Source organism: Hyperoodon ampullatus (genome assembly GCF_949752795.1).
Source record: "Hyperoodon ampullatus genome assembly, chromosome: 6".
Classification (NCBI taxonomy): Eukaryota; Metazoa; Chordata; class Mammalia; order Artiodactyla; family Ziphiidae; genus Hyperoodon; species Hyperoodon ampullatus.
The window spans coordinates 7,171,276-7,188,813 of record NC_136919.1 but is presented as its reverse complement, the minus strand read 5'-3'; the positions used below and the strand labels follow the sequence as shown (position 1 = coordinate 7,188,813).

Below are 17,538 nucleotides of genomic sequence, written 5' to 3'. Positions count from 1 at the left end.
ATTCATTAACCTGAGATTCATAACAGCTTCACCCTCAGGCGAATCAGAAGTAATCCCATCCTCACATGAGCTCGAAGGCTGGGTTTGGGTTCCCCACCACGGTCCACACAACCTGGACATTTAGTTAAGGTGACCTCATCCCAGACATGTGGCAGAAGCAAACAAATCTCTGGAAGAAGGAACCTTCATGCTAGACTTCAATTATTTATACAGTTTTAAGAAATTACCATGAACAAAATATAGACAAAGATGACCAGGTAGAAAAGGAATCACCACCATCCTTGAGAACCAGCTGGAAACAAGTATTAGAAACAAACCCACACATACTTCAGGTGCTGGAATGATCGGGCACAGATTTTAAGTTGTTTTACTTTTTTAAAGAAGTAAGGGACAAACTTGAAAATATCTGCAGGACTTCGCTGGTCGCGCACTGGTTGAGAATCCACCTGCCAATGCAGGGGACACAGGTTTGATCCCTGGTCCAGGAAGATATCACATGTCATGGAGCAACTAAGCCCGTGTGCTACAACCACTGAGCCTGTGGTCTAGAGTCTGCGAGCCACAACTACTGAGCCCACGCACCACAACTACTGAAGCCCATGAACTCTAGGGCCTGCGTGCTGCAACTACTGAAGCCCACACGCCTAGAGCCCGTGCTCCGCAACGAGAAGCCACTTCAGTGAGAAGCCCACGCACCACAACGAAGTATAGCCCCCACTCACCACAAATAGAGAAAGCCCGCACGCAGCAACGAAGACCCAAGGCAGCCAAAAATAAACATATATATACACATACATATATATATATGTATATATATACATGTATCTGCAGAGAACAGGAAACTATAACGTGAACCCTGGCAGATTTTTAAATGAATACTGGAAAATACAATAGCTAAAAAACAAGAACTCAGTAGGTAGATTTAACAGCAGACTAGACATAGTTAAAGAGAAAAACTGGAGGTCAGAGGAAATCCAGAATGCAGCAAGAGAGGACGGGGCCGTCTCATGAGCCCTGAGGTTTCCGAGTCCCGGGTAAACGCTGCTTTTTACCCCAGTTGGCACTCACCCACACGTTCACCCTGGTCGGGCTCTCAGAGAGCTGCCCAGCACCCCACCTGCGGGTTGCCCAACTCCTTTTCCCACTCAGTTGGTCACCAAGCCCTGCTCACTCCACCTTGTAAGCGTCTTTTGAAATAGCCACTCTCGCTGCCTTCCAGGCCAGTCTGGGTCCCAGCCCACTACCCCCTGCTCAGCAGCAGCAAAGCCTCCTGGCAGGTTGCCCTCATCCCCACCCATCAGGGCCCTTCCGTCCATTCCTCAGCGTCTTCCTAAAACATCGTCCTCAGTGTCTAGGGATACAACCCAAGTCTGTAACTTGGCCCATGGCGTCCAGCCCTCTGCTCCAGGCCTGCCCTTGATTCCAGCCACTGCACTTTCCCAATGGAGAGAACCAAAATCAAGTTCATGCCAACCCGGACAAACTTTTAGAGGATCTAGGTAAAAGCCAAGTGATCTTTATTATTAATTTTATTATTCTCAAATTTCAAATGCTGTATTACACAAAATACATAAATTGAGGACAGTTCTTTTTCACTCATTTTGCAAAAAAAAAAAAAAAATCAAGTTCTTCATGTGCATCATTGGCATCAGGGTCTGGTTGTCCCTGGGCAACCTCTGGGTCTGCTGACCTAGTTCTCCTGGGTCCACTAGACAGGCAGTTTGGGAAACAGCAGCACCTCCTGGATTTCATGCATGACACTGTACTTGAAATTTTATTCCAAACATACTGGTGTAACATTCAGACAGCTGGATTTAAAAAATCGATCCTGTAGGAGTATGTGACCTCCCCAAAACTTACCTCCCCTCATGTCCAGAGACCCGTAAGACACTTGCTTGTCCTGCATCCAACACTTGCAAAGTGTGAGGTCACAGGTCACACCCTCGGGAATAATTACTACATCTTCATCGTTCTTTTGACTTTTGCCCCCCAGAAGCTCCACCAGGGGACCTCTAAGCATTCCATCTAACACTGATTGGGGTTGTTCTAGGTGTCTTCCCCAAACAGTACTTTGCTGTCCTAAAGAACCGAGTGAGCCTGTGTTACGAGACCTGTAACGACTCAGATGCAACGGAACGACCTCACTTCTGAAGGACAACGTTTTGGGAAAAAGTCCTCCTGCCTTACAGTCAGACCCATACAGTTCTTAGAACTTGGGTTTCAGGAGTCCTGGGTGTGCGTCACTGCAGCGTCCTTGGCCTGCATCACTGTCTCCCCTCCCTGCCTGCCCCTGGCTGGGTCGGTGCAGCTCCGCCCCAGCGCTGCTCACACGGGGCACGCTCAGCTCCTGCTGCGGGCGCTGCTTTCTGAGACCCAGCCTGAGGACACCAGCGGCCAGCCCCGTGCCCCAGCTGCAGAGCAAGGCCTCTGTGCCGTTGAGGTGGGATCCTCTTCAGGTCCTCCTGCTCGAGGTCCCTGAAGGGACACTTGTGCACCCCTGCCCTGGCAATACGCCACCTGCCGGCCTTGCCGGGGTCCCAAGGAGCAGCCAGGTCTCGGGTAACACCCACTCCCCCACGGGCTGGGCTCCACTCCTTGCTCCCCGAGGCTTCGCCCCACGGCGTGGCACGCGCTCCCCGAGGCTGTTCCGTCATCTGCAGAACGGAGACCACCTCAGGACCCGCCTCCCGCAGTGACCACCGCAGGTCAGCCAGGCCATGAAGCACCGCACCCACAGGCTGGGTAGCCTTTCCCACCCTTGGCATCTCCCTTTGGGGCTTCACATGTGTCTTCCTCAGGGCCAGAGTCCCTCCACTCTCCACAGGCAGCCCAGCTGACTTTGGCAGGACACCCTGCCCGTACCAGGTGCATGGGGTTGGGGACAGATACAATGTTCGGACTGGCTGGCCACACGATCTGGTGCCTGGTGGTCCCAGGCAGTGGCTAGGGCTGAAGTCAGCACGGCTGCCCAGCCACCACTCCTGCTGGGCTCAGTGCAAGGCAGCAGATGAGTCCTTGGGCCCTGGGTGTCAGCCACACTGCCCAGACAACCAGACCCGGGGGTATAGGGCCCCACAGTCCCCTGGGAGGGCTGTCCCTGCGCACAGCCCATGGCACTGGAGAGGCCCAAGTCACGGGTAGGTGGGAGGTATCTGTGAAGAACGCAGGCCTGGGTCTGGTGCCGTCCGTCCTGGCCCAGAGCCCTGAGGTCCGAGCTGGCCCTTGGCTTCCTGACCCAAGCCTGAGAGCTCCGCTCCTCTGGGAGCCCTACCCTTGGGCCCACTGGCTGCTTGGACACCAGCTGCCAGATGCGGGGGAAGCTGCAGGAAGGCAAAGCCAGGCATCTGCCGCACCCTGCCTGCCTCCTCGGCTGAAACAACTCTTTCCCAACAAATTTCCCCTTTATTAACTGCCTCGCGTGATACTATTATACAACCAGGACATGGTTCAGGAATCAAGCTATGTGGAAGCAAGCGAGCTGGGGCCTGTGAGCCACATCACCCAGAAGAGCACGGAGCCACGGGGGACGGTGCTGTGACACAGCATGGGCTTCCCCTCCACCAGCACACCTCGTGCCCTGGCCCCTCAGCCCTGGGGAGGCCTGGAGGCCCCCAGCTCCAGGTAACCCTGTCTCTAGGTCCTTGGGAGCTTAAGGATCAGGGTACAGACCCAAGCCTGGCCGCGCACACGGCAAGAACTGGGTAGAGCTGAGCTAGTAAGAAAGGGACTTCCCAGTCCCCACCCTGACGAGGGATGAGCTCGGCTGGTTCCCCTCTCAGGAGGAGGCCGCGGTGGGTGAGATGCTGGGCGCCGGGCCCAACCTCCTGCTCAGCTTCTGGACTCAGCCCGGGTGCTGGCGAGGACCCACGGGAGGTACTCAGCTCGGCCCCGCGGGCCCCGCTGGGGGATGCCGTCCCAGACTCGGTCGGATCTGCAGGGGCCCAGGGGGAGAGGGAGCGAAGGAGCAGGGCCCGGTGGTGGGCCAGCCCGAGGCGGCTCGGCCGTGGCACCGGCAGGCCTGAGCAGCGGGGCTCAGAGCTTGGCCTGGGGGTGGCTCTGCAGCAGAGCGCGCATGTCCAGGAGTGCCTTCTCCAGGTAGTGTGCCAGGCGGGCCGCGTTGGTCTCTGCGCAGCTGTTGTAGGCCGACACGGAGAAGTTGATGTGCGCCTCCATGGGGTTATAGCAGACACCGTAGCCATCTGGGACCACGGGCCCAAAGAACATGACACAGTCTGTCTTGGCAGGGACCTGAGAATGGCACAGGACCAAGGCTCTCATCCCAGCCCCATGGTGGCACCAGCCTGCCTTTCCACGTCGGCTCCCACCGTGCTCTGCCCGAGACGCCCTCTCGTCGTCTCCAGCCGACAGCTTACTCCCTCTCATCCTTTGGGGTGCAGTTCTGGTGTCACCTCCCTACAGAGACTTCCCTGACGTTCCTGAGGGGGACTGTGAGCCCCTGGGGGCAGGGACCGTGGTCTGTCCCTGCTCTATCCCAGTGCCCAGCACAGGCTGGCATGGATCGAACGTTCCTTCACATCTGACCAGTGAATGAATGAAAGCGGGTGGGGGCGGATCCGCCCGAGCTGCAGCGAAGCCCCGACCCCAGCTCCTCCTCCAGAACTCAGCTGCTTCGGGAGTGCGCCTGTGTGGGTCACATCACCACCAAGTGACCGTGTTCTGGACCTCGGCTCCGCTCAGTGCAGCCTTTGTCCGGCTCCAGTTTCTAGTGGCTTCTGTTCCCTGCCACCCCAGGGCACCTAGGGCAGTGACCCACCTGGCTGGTGGACAGGTTGAAGTGCATGGCGATGGCGTAGGAGGTGTCCATGAAGATGTCGGGCATGCTCACCAGGTCTTCGATGGCCTGCAGCTTCAGGCCCAGGAGGTGCCGGTCGAAGGCCTCCCCACGGATGGCCTGCAGGAAGGGGAGCTGTCAGGAACGGGGGCTTCAGGCCCACGAGGCACCGCTGCTCTCCTCAGGAGCCCGTGGCGGCAATGCCTCTTCCATTCACTGGCCCCTCAGACCCGTGAGACCAGAGCAGCCAAGCAGAAGAGCCCTCACTTCACAGATGGGGAAACTGAGGCCCAGGGACCCACCCAGGGAGGCAGGAAAGTGCAGCCTAAGAGCACAGGATTGCAGCTGGATGGCCTGGACTCATCCTGGCAGGGACCTTGGTAGGTCACTTATATGTTGGAGCCTCAGTGTCTTCATCTGTGAAATAGGAACAGTCACTAAACTCCCTTTGCGGGGCGGCAGTGAGATCTAAATAGACCTCTGCATGTGACATGGGCAAAGCCTGGCATGTACAGGCGCTCAGGGCCAGGATGGGAACCAGACCTCCACCCCCTGACTGCAGCCCAAGCTGTCAAGACGGCAGGAACCCTGCTGTTTGCCAGCCCGTGCACACCCTCAGCATCCTGGGCTCCAGGGGCATCAGGGGGGAGCCCTGATGACGCAAGATCCAGAGGCCAACCCGGGCAGTCACTGGGCCTCGCCTTGGTTTCTCCTACTGTAAAATGGGGATGTTCAGCTTTGCTCCAACGCCCCAGGCCTTAGGGGAGGGGTGTCTGATGCTAAGGGGAGCAGACATTTGCTGCAGGGATGGCAGGCAGGTGGACAGGCCAGTGGGAAATGCCCAGGTCAAGCGAGCAGGGACGGGGCGGGGGACCGGCTCACCTGCTCGGTGTAGGCTCGGTGGGCCCGCACGGCCTTCCGCAGCAGCTCCACCTTCTGGTGCTCCTAGGCAGGGCGAGGGGACGGGGCGGGGTGGGGGGGTGGTGCTGAAGCTTCCTGTTCTTGCCACCCTCCTCAGTGGCCCACTCCCCACTCTAGATTCTGAGCTCCCTGAGACCAGAAACTGGAGCTGCCATCTCTCTGGCCAGTCCCCAGCCAAGGCCTGACACAGGGCAAGTGCTCACTGCTGAGGACTGACCCTTGAACAACTCGGGTTTGAACTGTGCCGGTCCACTTACACGTGGATTTTTTTCAATAAATTCGACAGTATGACACGACCTGTGGTGGGTTGAACTTGCAGATGCAGAACCATGGATACAGAGAGCTGACTACAGAGTTACATGTGGATTTCTGACCGTGGGGTGCCCCTATCCCCTATGTTGTTCAAGGGTCCACTGCAGTTCCCTTTTCTCTTTGGCTGAGAGAAAGCTCCACGCTGATAAATTCATGGCTCCATCTTCCCCTGGATGCCCAGTACCCACCCTAGGACTGGAATACGACAGGTGCTCACTGCGTGTTGACAGAACGAGCAGGAAGGGAGCAGGCTCAAACCCAGCTCTCCCACCCTCGCCCCGGACCTCTCACCGTCACATTAGGGTTATCCATGGCCTTGACGAAGGTCAGTGAGTCCACGGAGGCCGAGCGGATGGTGTCGGTACGGCCCAGGTGAAACATGCGCAGAGAGGCGCTTTCATAGGTGGCGCACGCCTGCCCGTAGATCCTGGGTGGGACGTGGGCTGAGCACACTCCTGGCAGGTCCCCCCGCCTCTGCCCCCAGGCTTCATCCCTCCTTCGTGGGGGGCCGGGCGCACCTGTAGTAGGCCAGCTGTAGTGCCATCTGGATGAAGGAGTCTGGGCTCAGCTTCTCAGACTTGGGGAAGTCCTTTCCAAAGTGGTGGAACACCAGCATCGTGATGTCCAGGTCCTGGATCATGCTGGGGGTCGGGGGAGGTGGGTGAGGAGCAGACACCTGGCAGCCTCTGCCAACCCCAGGGCGGGGCCGAGGGCAGTCTCAGAACCAGCCAGGCACGATGACACAGCTGACTCTTGTTCTGGCTAGAGGGGCCCGGCCCCGCCCGCCTGGCACCCAGCACTCACATGCCGAGATTCTGCTTGGCCTTCTCAATGTCGTTCTTGATCTCGGGGGTGATGTTGAACCGCAGCTTCTTGGGCATGGGCAGGGGCACCATGGGAGACCGCACGAGCTCAGGCTTCTTCCTGCATGGGACGTGGGGGTCTCAGCCTCCTGCCGGGTGTCTCGGGAGCCTGGGCCCATCCCCGGGATTAGGATGGGTCCCCGAAGCTGGCGGGGACCAGCCCAGGGAGACTCTTGGGTTTGTTCTTCTGAAACCTGCCTTCATTTCAGCTTTTAAATGGCGAAACGGAGGAGGGAAGGGACTTGTCCAAGGTCACAAGGCTGAGAAATGACAGAGCCAGAATTCAAACCCAGGTTTGATCGACTCTAAAACCCATGCCCTCTTCTGGCTTCCTCTGAAGAAACAGATTCCCAGGTATAAGGGAGAGTGCCATTGCTCCTTTGAAGGCTACTCTGTCGCCTCTGTGTCACCTGCCATCAGGGGTTGGAGAACTGGCTGGAGGGTGGGGGACCAACCACACTCACGTGAACTCGATGACGTGGTCCACGAGGGTGACGATGGGGGGTCCCTCTGCTGCCGCGTGCTCGTAAACGAGCCCACAGGAGCCGTCTTCTGCCACGATGAACTGCAGAGGAGAATGGGGACCCCGACAACCCCAGGTCCCTGGAGCCACTCTCCGGTTGGGTCCCATGGGTAGGGAGTCCCTAAACCATCTCAAGGGGTTCCGCTGACTTATTACTGTTATTACTGTTACTGTTATTCCTGTTATTCCTAACAGCTAACGCTCACTGGGGGCCTCCTTGGAACACCTGTCCCGGGTCACGCTAAGCACATCCCGTGCTAAATAGACCTTTCTGAGTCCTTGCAACGACCCTTGCGAGTCCTACCACCCCATTTTACAGGTACAGAGGCAAAGTCGTGACCAAGGTTGTGCCACTCTGCCTGGCCCCACATCCCAGGCTCTCTCTGATCTGCTGATGGATATGTTGGAGGAGTGACGCGGGTTACCGGGCCAGGCCCAGTAATGACAGGCTGACTGCTGCTAATTATAGCCGCGTCCACCTGCTGGCTTCCCCCTTGCTTTACAAGCTGGGAAGCCAGGGACTCTGGGCACCAGGGGAGGGGCAGGAAGTCCCAGGGTAGCAGTGGGCCAAGCCTGGGTGCATGCCTGGGCGGGAGTCCTGGCCCTGCCAGGTCCTCACCTGCAGCGTTTTGTCGAACCAGCGGTTGCCGCTGTTGAGCTTGCTGCCACCCCCGTGCAGCATCTGGCCAGCCACCTGGCTGCGGTACATGCCTTCTGAGACCCAAGGCATGGGTGCGTCCAGGCACACGGTGAAGATGCTCTTCTGGATGGAGTGCACTGACTCCCGGTTCACCTTGTCTGTGGAGATGTGTGTGCACGTGTGTGTGTGGTGGCATGGGGGCCAGGCCTGGGGAGGCCTCCGGAGCTTCAATTGGCAGGGGCCTGCAGCCCCACGGCACCCCGTGAGGCAGGGCTAACACCTGACCCACTTCAGAAGGGAGGAAACAGAAGCCCAGGTCACGGAGAGAGCCGGTGAGGCAGTCGGGGATCCGACGCGGGGGCTGACTCTGGGGACAATGCCCCTGACCAACACGGGATTTGGAGGGAAGGTGGAGGTGGGCTCCTCGGCCAGAGGACTTGCATTCTCACTGCAACTTGCTACTTAATAGAAAGAATAAACTAACTGGACCCAACCGCACTGCAGTTTCCTCTTCTGTGGAACGGGGCCAACAGCACCCGCTCCGAGTTGAGAGGATTCAGTGAGACACGTGGCTGCCCAGGGCCCAGTGTGGGCCTCCCCTCTCCACCCCCAGGGGTACCTTTGATGAGGGTGCTGTATGCCTTGGCCCAGGAGTTACGGTGGTTGGAGGTGAGGATGCCCACGGGCTCTTTGTTGGTTTGCAGTGATGAGTTCCAGATCTTCTCCAGCTGCATGAAGATCTGATCCGAGGTCAGGGGCGTCCCATCGCTGTGGTACACATCCAACTCAAAAAACTGTCCGGGCACAGGCAGGTGGAGAGAAGGGGGTTCGTGGGAGCCTCACATGGGCAGCAGTCACCTCCCAGCATAGCCTCCTACTGGCCTTGGCAGCCCAGCTGAGAGGACGGCGTCAGGCCGAGGGTGAGGAGATGGCAGGAGGTCCCTGCACTGCTCTCCCCAGGCTGGCCAGGCCCATAGCCCTTCCTGGCCTCCCCCAGGCCGGGGCCTGGCTGGACACCCAGGGCAGAGAGAGGCCCGGGGCCCGCCTGTTCCAGGGGCACATGGGCAGGTGTGTTGGGGAAGCTCTCGGCCCTGCCCCTCTCCTCCTGGCAACCGCGCGGGGGCTAAGGCTGTGGGGGCCCACCCACTTGGTAGTTGTGCACCACGGTGACGTGCATGGGTGGCTTCTTGGTCTTGCTGAAGCTGGTGACCGAATCCTGCTTGGGGCCCGGCACGCGGCAGGAGGACAGGATCTGATAGTACTGGTTCATGCACAGCGGCTTTCCCCCCAGGTACTCCACGGGCAGGGTCTCGCTGCAGGGGCGGAGGGTCAGGGAGGAAGGCGGGACCCACAGGGAGCTGCTGGGTATGGCTGCGGGCTTGGTCAGGCCCCCAGGCCGTGGGGCGCACACGAGCAGTGCTGGGGCTCTTTGTGTCCCCCCGCCCCCTCAGCGTGAGGTTGGGGACAGGGGGGCCTGTTGGAACCCGACTGGGTCAGGAGGCCTGAAAGCCACCCTGCTCGTGAGTCACCCTGGAAACTCCCTTCTCCTCTCTGGGCTTCAGTTTGCCACAGGGAAGATGAAGCGGCAAGTCAACTCCGGGGGTGGGGCGGGGCGGGGTCCTCGTTGGCTGGGACGCCAATTCCAGGGGTCTCTTGGAATAGGATCACCAGGAGGAGGTCCCGGCAGCTGAAGCAGAGGAATCCCCATGCTCTGTGTCCCCAGCCCCCAAAGAGGCTGGGTCAACAGGAAGTGAAAGCGACTGAGCTCTGGGCCTGCTCAGCACCCCGGTAGGGGGGCGGGGGGCGGGGCGGGGGCTCCGGCTTAGGGTAGGGCGGGCCCGGCTGGAGGGGCTGTGGCAAGTAGGCAATCAAGGTGGGAGGAGACAGGGCGGGGGCGGGGCCTCTCACTTGTCAATCCTGGCCTTGAAATCCAACACGCCCTCGATTAATTTGGCAGCGAACCTGGAGGGACCAGTTAGCGATCAGAAGGCTGTGTGGACACCCAGAAGGAGGTCCCTGGGTCAGAGACACCAGGGTGATGGGAGCAGCCTAGTCCAGGGAAGCGACCTACTGCCTTCCTGCTCTCTCCTGCTTAGAGAGAGCCTGAAGGAGTTCAAGTGCAGAACCTGCGTTCCAGTCCCAGCCCGCGTCATCTCTAGGAAAAGGGATTAGGGAGATGCGCTGGGCAAGCGCCTGGCAGGAACAGCAGCATGATTATGGCTGGGCTATGAGTCAGTGCCCTGTGACTCCACCCGCAGAGGGCCTGAGGCCCTGATCCACAGCCTGGAGTCTGGAAGGCCGTCACCCGGCTCCGAAGCATCAGTTATGGAGGGACCTAGGACTGTGGGGGTGGGGGAGGGTGTGTGGGGGGGCAGTGGCATGAGGTGCTCCCCTCTCCTAGCTCCCTTCCTGTTTCTGGGCCTCTGTGTCCCCCAGGCCACCTTGCTCAACCTGCCCTTCATCCCTGGACTGTCCAGGCCGTATCAACCATGCCCGAAGCCTGGGGGTGCTCCTGGCCCCCAGCATGGGGCCCGCTGGCTGGAGTTCCTGGGCCTGAACCCCTGGCCCTTCCTGGGGTGCCCTGATCCCTTTAAGAGAAGCAGTGATAGCCGTGAGTGTCTAGTCCTTGGGCAGGAGAGCCTCGTCACTGGTATTTTTACCCCTGGTAGGACTGGAGCAGGGGCCAAGGCAAAGTGACACGGCCAAACGTGGAAAGGGGACTGTGTACAAAGGTCACCCCTGTGGCCCGCTGAGGAGAGCAGGAAGGAGTGGTGAAGTGCCAGGACTGGGGTGAGGGGCAGCCTCAGGTTTAGGGGGAGGGAGGGGACCTAGTCTGCAGTTGGGTGGTTAACAGTTATGAAGCTTTGGAGCCAGGAAGATCCTGCTTCCTGTCTGGGTCAGCCAATCCTGAAAGGTGATCTTGGGCAGGTGCCTTCACTGCTCTGATCCTCAGTTTCCGTACCTGTAAAACAGGGATGATGCTCCCTACTTCCTAAGGCTGTTTGTGGGGATGAAAGACAACGAACAGGGCTGGGGCCCTTCCGATCTCCCAGCAGAAGGCCCAGAGCCCCACGCGCACCTTGGCCACTCACCTGAGCTGGCCCTGCCGATCCACAAAGTCTTGCCTGGGCAGCACCAAGCCAGGGCTGGAATAGATGACTAGGGGCTGGCGGTACTGGAGATAGGCTGTTTTAAGCCACCAGTCGGACAGCTGGGGGAAGGACCAGAGCCTGTGAGGAGGAGTGGGAGGGGACCAGGTTGCCCCTTCCCCACCAGGGCCAGTGGACCTGGCTGGGCACCCTCTGCCCCTCTAGGGAGCACAGATTCTCAAAGTGAATGCTCAGATCCAGACCCCACCCATCCCTTAAACCCAGCAGCATCCCATCATCTTCCCTTTAGATGGAGCGAATCAGCATTAGCGAGGGAAATCAGGCAACACTGCCAAGAAAAAAAAGACTGGCAGGAAACCTGGGGTGGGGGGAAGAACAGAGGCAGAAATATCAACCATTTTTCCTTATCTTCCCCGTTTCAGATCAATGATTTTAATACTTGTAGAAATAAAAACGTCTGTCTGATAGACAGAAAGGAAAACAGAGAAAGCTATCTAAAAAGAAAGTCTGATGAATGAGTTTTTGCCCATCTCAGGTAGGCACTGTCCAGGTAGGCAGGAGCCCGGGGTTTGGAGGAGCCCTCAGGAATCCTGGTCCCCTGTGGCCTCAGTTTTGTTGCTGTCATACTAGGGAATGGACACCCACTTGGATCTCAAGGTCAGGGTAATCTGGGGAGCTGACTGTAAAGACAAATCATTGCACTAGTGCCAAGATGTAGGTGACACATACTGCGTCTCTACTGGGCTGGCCGTCCTCTGCCCAGGGCAGGGTATCTCTGGGGACTAGCCATGGACATGCTGCTAAAGGCTCCTGTCTTGGGACAACCAGGTGACTGTCACCCTTGTACCTTAGGTGCTGATGGCAACATCGCCCCCACTACACACTCCCCCAAGCACAGGCCCAATGTGCCTCTTTGTGGCAGGTCCCTCAATCCCTGGAGACCCAGGCCCCACTGTGCTTCTGCATCCCATCTTAAATAGCACTGGGACGTGCCTCTTCACCACACAGACTCCCCTTGGGAAACTGCTGGCCTTGGGCCCCTGGCAAGGGGTGAAGGAGGGCAACGTGCCCGGGTGGCACAGCAGGCCAGTGGGCGACTGCTGTCTGCTGATTTGTGACCTGGAGACACGGCCCCTGATCAGCCAGACCCTCCTGTCTAACTCGGAGCCTCCTGGAGAGCTGCTGTGTGCCTCTGGGATTTCGATCTATCTCTCTGGGCCTCAGTTTCCTCATCTGTAGATCAGGGAGGGGCAGACAGGAACTCCCTCCCCTTGAGGACAGCCGGGCTGGGCTGCCCTTTAGCCAGGAGCCCTCACGCCACCAAGGACCTCAGAGCCTCTGACCCGAGCTCGGGAGTCAAGGGGAGACCCTATAGATGTGGGCATTCCCTCAGTGAGAATCTGCTGGGCAGTGGTGGAGCCCCTTAAGAGCCCTGTGAGTGGAGAGGGGGTGGTGCCCCCAGCCCTTTGTCCAGCAGATTGTCTGAGGCAGTAGTTCTGGGCTGAACAAAGTTGGAAAACTGCCAGGCCTCAGACTTGCTGAGACCCTGATTCCAGGGTCCAAGGCCCTGACCTGCCAAGGCTCATCTGTGCCCTCCGCCAGCTGATGACTCCCACCTCCTCTGTGCAGCCCCCACCCTTCCCCCCGCTCCCTCGCAGCGCCCCTCACGTTGTAGGGCCAGACCTGGCTCTGGTCCTCTCCTGCACACCCGCTTCTCCCTCATTCACCCCTCTCTCAACACATCCCCCTTCGCTTCCCCCACACAGTTGCTTTAGGACAGGACTGTCCACCCTCCACCCCCATCAGCAAGTGCCATGACACCGAAATATACCCTGGACCAAATGACTTCCCACCCTCTCCCCGCCAGCCTCCCCACCGGGCTCCCTGTCCCACCCTGCTTCCCTCCCAGCAGCAGGGCAGTCCTCTCTAACTTCACGTTGAGGTGTAAGATGCGCACAGGCAAGGGCCCGAGGCATCTGCACACGCTGAACACGCCTCTGTGACAGACTGAGACACAGAGCCAGGACGATGAGTCACTGTCAGTATAATCACCCTGCAGCCCCCTCCCACTCAGCTCAAGTCCAAGTGTCGAATTCTCCTGGGGGCCCCGCCCCACCCTGCCCTTGCACTCCACTCCAGCCTCTGTCCCCGAACGCGCTGGCTGTTGCCACCTTTGCCTGTGCTGTTCCCTCTGTCTGTCTCAGACCCAACACTGCCTCCTCCCTGCCCTCCCGGCCCCTTCACAATGAAGATGCCACTGTTTTCCACTCTCCCTCTCGCATCGTGCTTTTTATTTCTATAGAACTTCACTGCCTGAGATGAGCTTGTCCACTCGCGTGTGTCCTCTTCCTGCCCTACTTGAATGTCAGCTCCAACAGGCCGCTGACGGTGCCCTTCTTGCTCACCCAGCACCCTGCCTGGTGCCAGGCACAGAGTAAGTGCTCAAGAAACTCCGTGGTGCAAATGGATGCACCAGAGCAGCCCGTATTGGAAAATTTGGGGTGTGCAGCCAGCAACAGGCCACAGGAGGGATGCTCACAACGACCCAGGGTCTCTGGGTGGGGGGTGCCCTGTTCCCCTAACCCTCCACGCGAGCCAAGGGGACTGGTGTGCCCCTGCCTTCTCACTCACCCAGTTTTCCATCTTCCTGGCCCTGCGCTCCAGCCCCTTCTGCAGGCGCTCCCCTACGCCCCCCGCGGTCTGAAACTCTTCCACCAGCTGCTTGGTTTGGGCCCACTCCTCCTCGCTCACGATGGGCTGCAGCGCCTTGAGATAGTGGTCCAGGGTCTGCTGGAGCGGGGGCACGGGCAGCCGGGGTAGCGAGTCCTGGTGTGTCTTAAAGCGACTGGAAACCGTCATCAAGGAGGAGGGCTTGAGGAAGCCCAGGGGCTTCACCTGCAGGCAGCAGAACATTCTCTCACATCTCTCACATTCTCTCTCTGTTCATTCTCTCACCGGCTCTGGGAGGCCCTGGCAATCCCAAAACTGAAGTCCTGGGCACTTATGTGCCCGCTCCTGGGGTCAGAGATGGCCTCTTGGGTGGTGCCTGCCCTGGTTTCCCAGCTCTCCAGCTGTAGGTGTCTCCACCTCTTAGGGGCCAGGAGATGTAAGTAGGGATGGAGGAGGTTGGGGAGCAGCCACTGATCTTGGCAGCACTCAGAGGAACCGATTCAGGATGAACGGCACCTACTGGGGGTGGCAGAACTCAGGGGGACCTCTCACCTATTGGATGCACAGGGCCCCACCTTTCTCACCCTGGACGATGAGCCAGTCAGCAGTGAGGTGACCACTCCCTCCCGGGGGTCCCCACCTCCTTTTCTCCCATCCTTACCAGGTGGAGACATGGGAGCAAAGAAGAGAAAATCAGATAGGGCCAGACGACGACAGTACCTCTGGGTGAGGGCGAGGTCTTGGGCTTTTTCCTGTCTGTGGGGTGGGGACAGGGGTGGCATGGGGGCAGCGCTGTGCCAAGAGAGAGCTGAGTGGCCTGGCAAGGAGGGTGAGAGCTGACAGAGAGGGAGAGTCTGGAGACTCTGGAGGCGGACAGAAAGAAAGACAGGAGGCTCCGAGGCTGCTGGCAGCAGTGGGCAGGCAAGCGGCAGAGGCTCCGTTTCATACCTTCTCTTTCTGCTGCCCGTCCTCCATGGCAGGACTGAGGTTCTGAGCCCTGTCTGTCTGCCTTGGGCTGGACCTCTAAGCCTAACTGTGCTACCAAGTGGGTGAGCAGAACCTAGCAAGAGGCAGCCACTTGCCCGGGCTGGAAAGAAAAGACAAGAGCCAAGATTCAGGGGGAGGCAGAGGTGGCAGTGGCGGTGGCTACTGTGGTGGCATCTGGGGTTATGGCTGTCGCAGGAGCAGCTGTTCCAGCCTCCTGAGCTTCCAGAAGTGGAGGAATGGGAAGCAGGTGAGAGGGCTGGTAGTGTGCACTGGAGTAGAAGGAAACCTGGAAAACTTTTCCCTTTCTTCCCTGGATGGGCCCAATGCCAAGGAGGCAGGCCAAGAGGTTTTAAAAATGCACCTGTCGGAATCTGCATAGGTGTGTTTGATAAGGGACAACTTGGCTGGAGGACAGAAACTGCTTGGCCGCTGAGGTTAAACCACAACCCTGAATACAGTCCTGAAAATTGGGGTTGGTGCAAAGCAGCAGACACTGGGAAGGGAGTGTAAATGGACATTTCCCTCCAAGACTCTTGGGGCCCGTCTGGGCCACCCTTCCACCAAAGCCTGGTTCTCTTGAGTTGTGGCTCATTCAGCTGGGGGTTATGAGATCTTTGGGCATTAAAAATAAATCAGGGACTTCCCTGGTGGTGCAGTGGAAAAGACTCTGAGTTCCCAATGCAGGGGACCCAACTTTGATCCCTCGGGGTCTGGGAACTGGATCCCACGTGCATGCTGCAGCTAAAGAGTCCGAGTGCCACAACTAAGACCCAGTGCAGACAAATAAATAAATAAATAAATAAAATATTAAAAAAAAAAACCAACAAACCCAAAGCAAAGAATGCTGGCTTTGAGACTGGACTAGATTTGAGTCCAGGGGATGCTGGCCAAGTCTCCCCTTGCCTCAGTTTTCCTGGCAGTAAAGTGATCAGGCCATTTAGCAGATCCTAGAAGATGACCCAGAGGCCATCTGTGGGATGGGAACAGAGCTCAGGTGGCAGTGGCAAGGAGGAGATGGAGCTCTGAGGTCCTGGAGAATCTGGAAAAGCCTCTGGGCAGATGGATGGGTACCTCAGCCCTCTGGGCCCGGCAGTGTCTGAATACCCTTCTTGGCCCAGACAGAGGGAGATACAAACAGAGATATGCTTGGAGTAGAGAGGAAAGGAATCCAAGTCAGGATAGCAGCACTACCTGCTCCAAGCTGCCCCCCGGGGAAGATTGGGGGTAGGGATGGAGGCATGGGGGTGTGCAGTTGTTAATCAAGTTGGGGGAGTGACTGGTGGAGAGGGAGGATATGGGGCTGCCACCTGCTGCCTTCTGCCAATTCTAAGGACTTTCTGAGCAGCCCAGCTTGATGCCCTCACTGGAGTGTCTCTGGCCACACACAATCCCCCAGGGGCCATTTGATAAGCCCGGGGAAGGTGACCAACTGGATGGGGTTGGAGACGTGGCTCTGGCCGGGGAAGAAATGGCTCAGGCCGAGCGTGCGACAGGCGTGTGAGGCAGAGAATACGGTGAGGAGACACTCCTGGTCTCTCCGCTCCTTGGCTCCAGGCCTAAGGTGGAGGCGCTGCCCGAAGCCAGGGTCCTTACTGTGTCTGCCGGGTCTTTGGAATTCGGCGCCACAGAGCGTGGCTTCGATCTAGCCTCTGACCTTAAGCCTCAGTCTCCCCCTCTGCCAAGCGGAGTTAGCCCACCTGCCGACCCCGGCCCAGCAGCTGCTGGTGAAGCTGGACTGCAGGCACCGGGCCGCGGCGCCTTGACGGCCGGTTTTCCCACTCGGGCGTAGCTGCGCTGCTGGCCCGGTCTGAGGCCCGCCCGCCCGCCCGCCCGGTCCAGGGCCCGCTAGGCCGGCTTCCCGGCCGCACTCACCACGGTCCTGGCAGCGAAGGCCAACATCTCTGCGGCCTGCCCGCGGACACACGGTCCGCTCCGTCCCCCGCGCTGGGCAAAGTCCGCGCCGCCGCCGTGGGTGGGTTCCTGCTAGAGCCTCTGGGCCAAGGTCGTCGAGTCACGGCCACCAGCCGGTAGAGGCGGCCCCGCGCCCACCCACCGGGCCGGGCAGGCGGCCCGGGGTAGGCGGACTCCTGGGGCGCGGCCTCGGGCCAGTTACAGGCCCCGGCAGATAGCCGAGAGCGTGGGGCGGGGCCGGGGGCGGGACCAGGGCGCAGTTAGCGGTTGGGGACCCCGCGAGGTGGTGGAACCCCGGAAAGGGAGCAAGGCGGAGGCTGCCGTCCAGCTCGCCCTCTCCCACCTCCATAAGCCGTCCAAACTGTTGGAGGCAGTGGTGTGCACCCCTCTCAGTCCTGTTGGTGCCCTTGAGCGCTGCTCTCAGAGTAGTGGGAAAACACAACCATGTTGACAAGGGAATGTCTTCTACTAGTCCTAGGGATAGCGGCAGAGCCGCGCTACAAGACGACAGGTGGGGACTGCCCCGCAAAAGCATGGCTGCCGCGCTCCCAGGGCCCTCCCCGCAGGCGGTTGGCGAGTCGCGCGGCGAGCCGGCCGTTGGTGCGCATGCTCTCCGGAGCCCCGCACCAACATGGCCACCGCCTCCGGGTGAGCGTGGCCGCCGCGAGTCGGCCGTTGCTGGGCATGCTCCCTGAGTGCCCCGCATCAATATGGCGGGCGTCCTCGCTGGGGTGACATTAATTCTCGGTTTTCGGCTCTAGCCGGCCGGTGCTCATTTCTCTTCGGAAAGCTCTGAGCGCGTGGTGGGG

General features: G+C 59.2%; 1 protein-coding gene across 5 annotated transcripts; it reads right to left on the bottom strand.

Moving 5' to 3' along the window:
- Positions 1-3,382: 3,382 nt before the first annotated feature.
- CRAT (carnitine O-acetyltransferase) lies at positions 3,383-16,717 on the bottom strand (the record flags this gene model as incomplete). 5 transcript variants are annotated; one of them, XM_079706893.1, is made up of 14 exons in its annotated part: positions 3,383-4,248; positions 4,775-4,927; positions 5,675-5,737; positions 6,317-6,452; positions 6,544-6,666; positions 6,830-6,949; positions 7,353-7,453; positions 8,031-8,209; positions 8,671-8,845; positions 9,199-9,364; positions 9,960-10,013; positions 11,144-11,262; positions 13,793-14,056; positions 16,691-16,717. In XM_079706893.1, 14 exons carry the CDS (start codon positions 16,715-16,717, stop codon positions 4,033-4,035), a joined length of 1,896 nt encoding a protein of 631 aa, XP_079563019.1. In that variant the 3' UTR covers positions 3,383-4,032. The 5 variants fall into 5 exon arrangements, with proteins under 5 accessions (XP_079563019.1, XP_079563020.1, XP_079563022.1 ...); XM_079706894.1 differs by having other exon boundaries at positions 4,775-4,912; XM_079706896.1 differs by having other exon boundaries at positions 4,847-4,912.
- Positions 16,718-17,538: the final 821 nt, after the last annotated feature.